This window comes from Buceros rhinoceros, unplaced genomic scaffold, assembly GCF_000710305.1.
Source record: "Buceros rhinoceros silvestris isolate BGI_N320 unplaced genomic scaffold, ASM71030v1 scaffold382, whole genome shotgun sequence".
NCBI lineage: Eukaryota > Metazoa > Chordata > Aves > Bucerotiformes > Bucerotidae > Buceros > Buceros rhinoceros.
The window spans coordinates 4,735-8,739 of NW_010396933.1; the positions used below are offsets into that span (position 1 = coordinate 4,735).

The 4,005-nt window shown below is 46.3% G+C and overlaps 1 protein-coding gene across 1 annotated transcript in view; it reads left to right on the forward strand.

Annotated features, from left to right (window-relative positions):
• IGFN1 (immunoglobulin-like and fibronectin type III domain containing 1) overlaps positions 1-4,005 on the forward strand; it is a gene marked incomplete at its 5' end in the record, with an annotated part of 11,591 nt that overhangs the window by 2,801 nt on the left and 4,785 nt on the right. The window contains 5 exons of the mRNA XM_010146029.1: positions 5-59; positions 946-1,119; positions 1,985-2,113; positions 2,579-2,872; positions 3,596-3,684. Coding sequence (XP_010144331.1) covers positions 5-59; positions 946-1,119; positions 1,985-2,113; positions 2,579-2,872; positions 3,596-3,684 — 741 coding nt within the window. The remainder of the gene's footprint in view (positions 1-4; positions 60-945; positions 1,120-1,984; positions 2,114-2,578; positions 2,873-3,595; positions 3,685-4,005) is intronic.

Below are 4,005 nucleotides of genomic sequence, written 5' to 3' on the forward strand. Positions count from 1 at the left end.
GAAGGCCGAGGGAACTAGTGACGCATTGGAATCAGAAGAGGTGAAGGTTGTCGGTAAAGGTAAGGAAGAACTTCTCATAATCGTGTCCAACAGCCATCCGGGAAATTCATTATCAAGCTGACATCAAAGAAAACTCACTGCGTTTTGGATGTTGGTTCAGATCTAAAGTTGAATCATGGCTGGGAAGGCTTCACACAAATCTGAGGAGTTGCACGTCAAGACGAGAAGTTCATTGTAGGCTTTGGTGATGCTGAGCGAGATGGTGTTACCTTCTCGGTTATGCTCCATTCCGAATTGGAAAGTGTTTCATGGGAGGAATGCAAAATGCATCAGAATCAGAGGAAATTTTTCCTGAGGTGGCTACAAAAGGGAACATGGAGGCTTTTCCTTAAATCCATCGATAAAGGAGTGTCTCTGTGTGCAGCATTTTTCAGCATCATCACTTCATCCCCCTGATTTCCAAACAGCTGACTCTGCCCTTCAATGAGTTGAAATACTAGAACAGTTTTACGTGAGCAGTAGCAGAGAAAAATCAAGGCTCTGTTCTGATTTTCTTCATTCTACATTCCCCTTCTCGTGACTGAGAGAAGCCCTCTCAGAGGGCTAAGAAATCCGTTCCATTTCCAGTTTCTGTCATCAAAAGCAAGAATTAGGCTGACTTTTCTTGCCGTGTAAGAAGGACATGTCACACTCCACAGGCTGACAGTGGAATGGTTGGTCATGATGGCAGAAGACCATCCATGAAAACAAAATTCAGGAACAGAGGTCCGTGCTGGATCCTGTTTGTTTGGGGAACAGGACACAGAGGTTCAGGTCTCAGTCAGGATTTCAAAACACATCCCTGTGAATACCTTGGGGAAACTGGAAGAAGAAATCACACAGAACGCTTTCTTATCTTGCAGTAAGAACTTACCTGCTAATAACGAACCACTGATCTCTTTCTAGCTTCACCTGGTGCCCCAGATCCCCCTGAGGTTGTCAGTGCCAGCAAAGACACCATCACAATATCCTGGAAAGCCCCTCTTAAAACTGGCGGTTCCCGAATTGTGGGATATATGGTTCAAAAACGCAAGAAGGGCACCATGACCTGGCTGCCAGTCAACAATGGGCCTATAGCAGGTAAGTAGCTTAACTCCTGGAACAGACTGGAAGACCTGAAAAAGGCAAGAAGTTCAGCTGGTTTCAGGAGCTGCTTAGGACCTTGTGCCTTGTCATGTCAGTGTTTTTCCTCTTGAATTCTTGAGCTGCCAGCTGGCCCCGTCACACCCATGTTACCCCTGTCTGAAGTTATATATTCTCATCTTGCACAATCTAGCGTCTGTGTTTTATCACAACCACATTTTTCTTACAAGTGAGGTTTCATGGATGGGCTGTGGCAAGGCCAGGTTTTGTGTTTATATAGAGCTGAATGCCAAGGAGGGGGATTCTGATCTTTTCTAGATGATGTGCAAGCATGTAGTTGGAGAAGAGCACAGAGAAAGCTTCCCACTGCTCCCTGCTCCTCTACAGATACACTGATGTCTTCAATTCCTGGAACTAAAGTCCTCACTTCACGTGTACAACTACTCTCCTTAGTCCTCACACTGGGAACACGGCAGACAGGAATCTATAGGTGTGAGGAACATAAGGAAACCTGAACGGGGTGTGTCAGATCCGAGATGTGTTTTGACTATAGCCAGCGTTCTTCATCAGGTGCAGGCCAGGAGTTCTTACCTGGTGTAGAGGAGCTTGGGATTATCCCATGAGGACAAGCAGTTATTTATCCTTTCTCTGACTTAAGAGCTCTCAAGTTTTGAAAATCCCCAGAAGTACACAAGGACTTGGATAGGGAAGACCAGGGGGATCAATGGCACCCTTTGTATGTGGCTCCTGAGAATTACTCACTCCACAATTCTACGTGGAGTGAAGTAGAGCATTGTTGTCCCCACCTTGCGTGCTTAGGGAGCAGCTCACCTGAGGCCACACACTTCTTTTCTTCCTGCAGACAAGAAGCTGAAGGTGACCAATCTGAAGAAGGGTCTGCAGTATGAATTTCGTGTGGCAGCCGTCAATGCTGCCGGCGTAGGGGATCCCAGTGAACCGTCACAGCCTGCCTTTGCACGGGATTCCACGAGTAAGTGCTCTGCCCTCATCCTTCTGGCCTGGGGATATGTAGAGCTGAATGGAGACTGGCAGTATTAGTGGAGAGGCAACAGCTTTAAATGCTTTGTAAAAGTATGTGAAGACAAAGATCAAATAACTGGGGAAAGTTTCATGGCTGAGAAGCTGCTATCGGCATGAGGAAGGAATGGAAGGATTTCCTGAGATGCAGCAGCCTGCCCGTGCGGGAGCTGTGTGCAGTGGGGAAGAGTGGTCAGGACAGGTTGCAGACCTTTTCAGGAGTGCTGCAGATTTTATGGTGTGGCTGGTGGGAGCAGGCACCTGGCTCCAGCTTTGAAGAAGTGGGATAAGTTGGAGGCAAGGGTGGATATCCACTGCACTGCAAAAATGTGGGAGATCTCAGCAAGGGACTGAAAACTGAAGGACAGGAAACCTAGAAAAATAGTTTAGATAAAATTTCCCTTTTCAGAATTTCCAGGTCAAGTGCAGGACCTCAAAGTGAGCAGCAGTGACAGCACTAGTGTCACCTTGACATGGAAGAGACCTGAAGCAAAAGATGGGAATGATGTCAAAGGCTATGAGGTGGAGATGCGGTCTTCTAACAGCCCCAACTGGACCAAATGCAATGCTCGTCCCATTGAGATGACTACTTACACAGTTAAAGGCCTCCAAGCCAAGGAGAAATACTTCCTACGGGTGAGAGCCCTCAATGACAGCGGCCCAGGAGAAGCCGTAGAGCTTGAGGCTTATGTTGGAGCTGCTCCTCCTGTAGGTGAGTCCAAGCTTTTGGAATGAATGGGGTCATTCCATAGGTACCAGGATGCAGGCAAGGCCTGTAGGTCACTACGATGAGCTTCTTTCAAGTCCCAGATTGTAGCAGAAGCACAAGTACTATGTTGCTGCTCTAGAATATGGTCTTATTTGGTCACCTCATCAGGAAATTCTGCTGATTTAACTGATAATAAACGTGCAAGGAACAGTGCTCTGCTCACGTTGAAGACTCATTTTGATAAAAGAGCCCCCAAAACTTTTTTCTCCTTGGAGAAAACTATTTTAAATAATAAAAAAGATTATTTTTAATAAACTCAGGCCAGTTTCCTGAGGATGTTCTGTGCTTTGTACTGAACATGTATTTCAGAAGTATCGATGGCAATTTCCTTGTCTCCAGGTGTTGTTTTACACGAAAGATTATCCATGTGGTAGGGTGAGGGGTGTCAAAGAGCCGGTTTCTCCATGACTTGAGACATCACGCGTAGACAAGTGTTGTTGTGAACGAATTTTTACATCACTCTCCCTTGTTTAACCGTAATGATAAATAACTAGTAACAAAATTTGAAAGTTGTAACCTCTGGTACTGAATGAAGGAGCTTTTTTTCCTCAGTACCACTGAGGTTCTCAGGAGCCTGCAGACTGGCTGCTCGGGAGGTGTTAGGGGACTGACCACATGCCTACAACTGAATGTACAACTTCTTACTGTAATCACCGCCTTTCCCAGTTTCTCCCAGGTTACTGATAGATGACACAGTGAAAAGCTTCCTGGTTATCAGAGCAGGAAATTCCATCCGAGTGACTATTCCCTTTGAGGTGAGTATGCAGATGGGTTTGTAAGGCTTTCCCCTCTGTTTTTATGTTGCTGTCAATAGCAGATGTGTAAACTGAGCTATTGTTTTCTTGGCACAGATTTTGTATAAAAGGCACTGGGCAAATCCTCTAACCTGTCTGTGCTGTGTGTGTGTTCTGGTGAGGAAAAAGATTAACAGAATTTTTTTGGTTGGAAAAGAACTTACGATCATCGAGTCCACCCATTCCCCCAGCCTCCCTGCCAGGCTCCCACTAACCCTTGGACCTCACAACACCTCCACACGGCTGGGAAACCCCTCCAGGGATGGGGACTCCACCACTGCC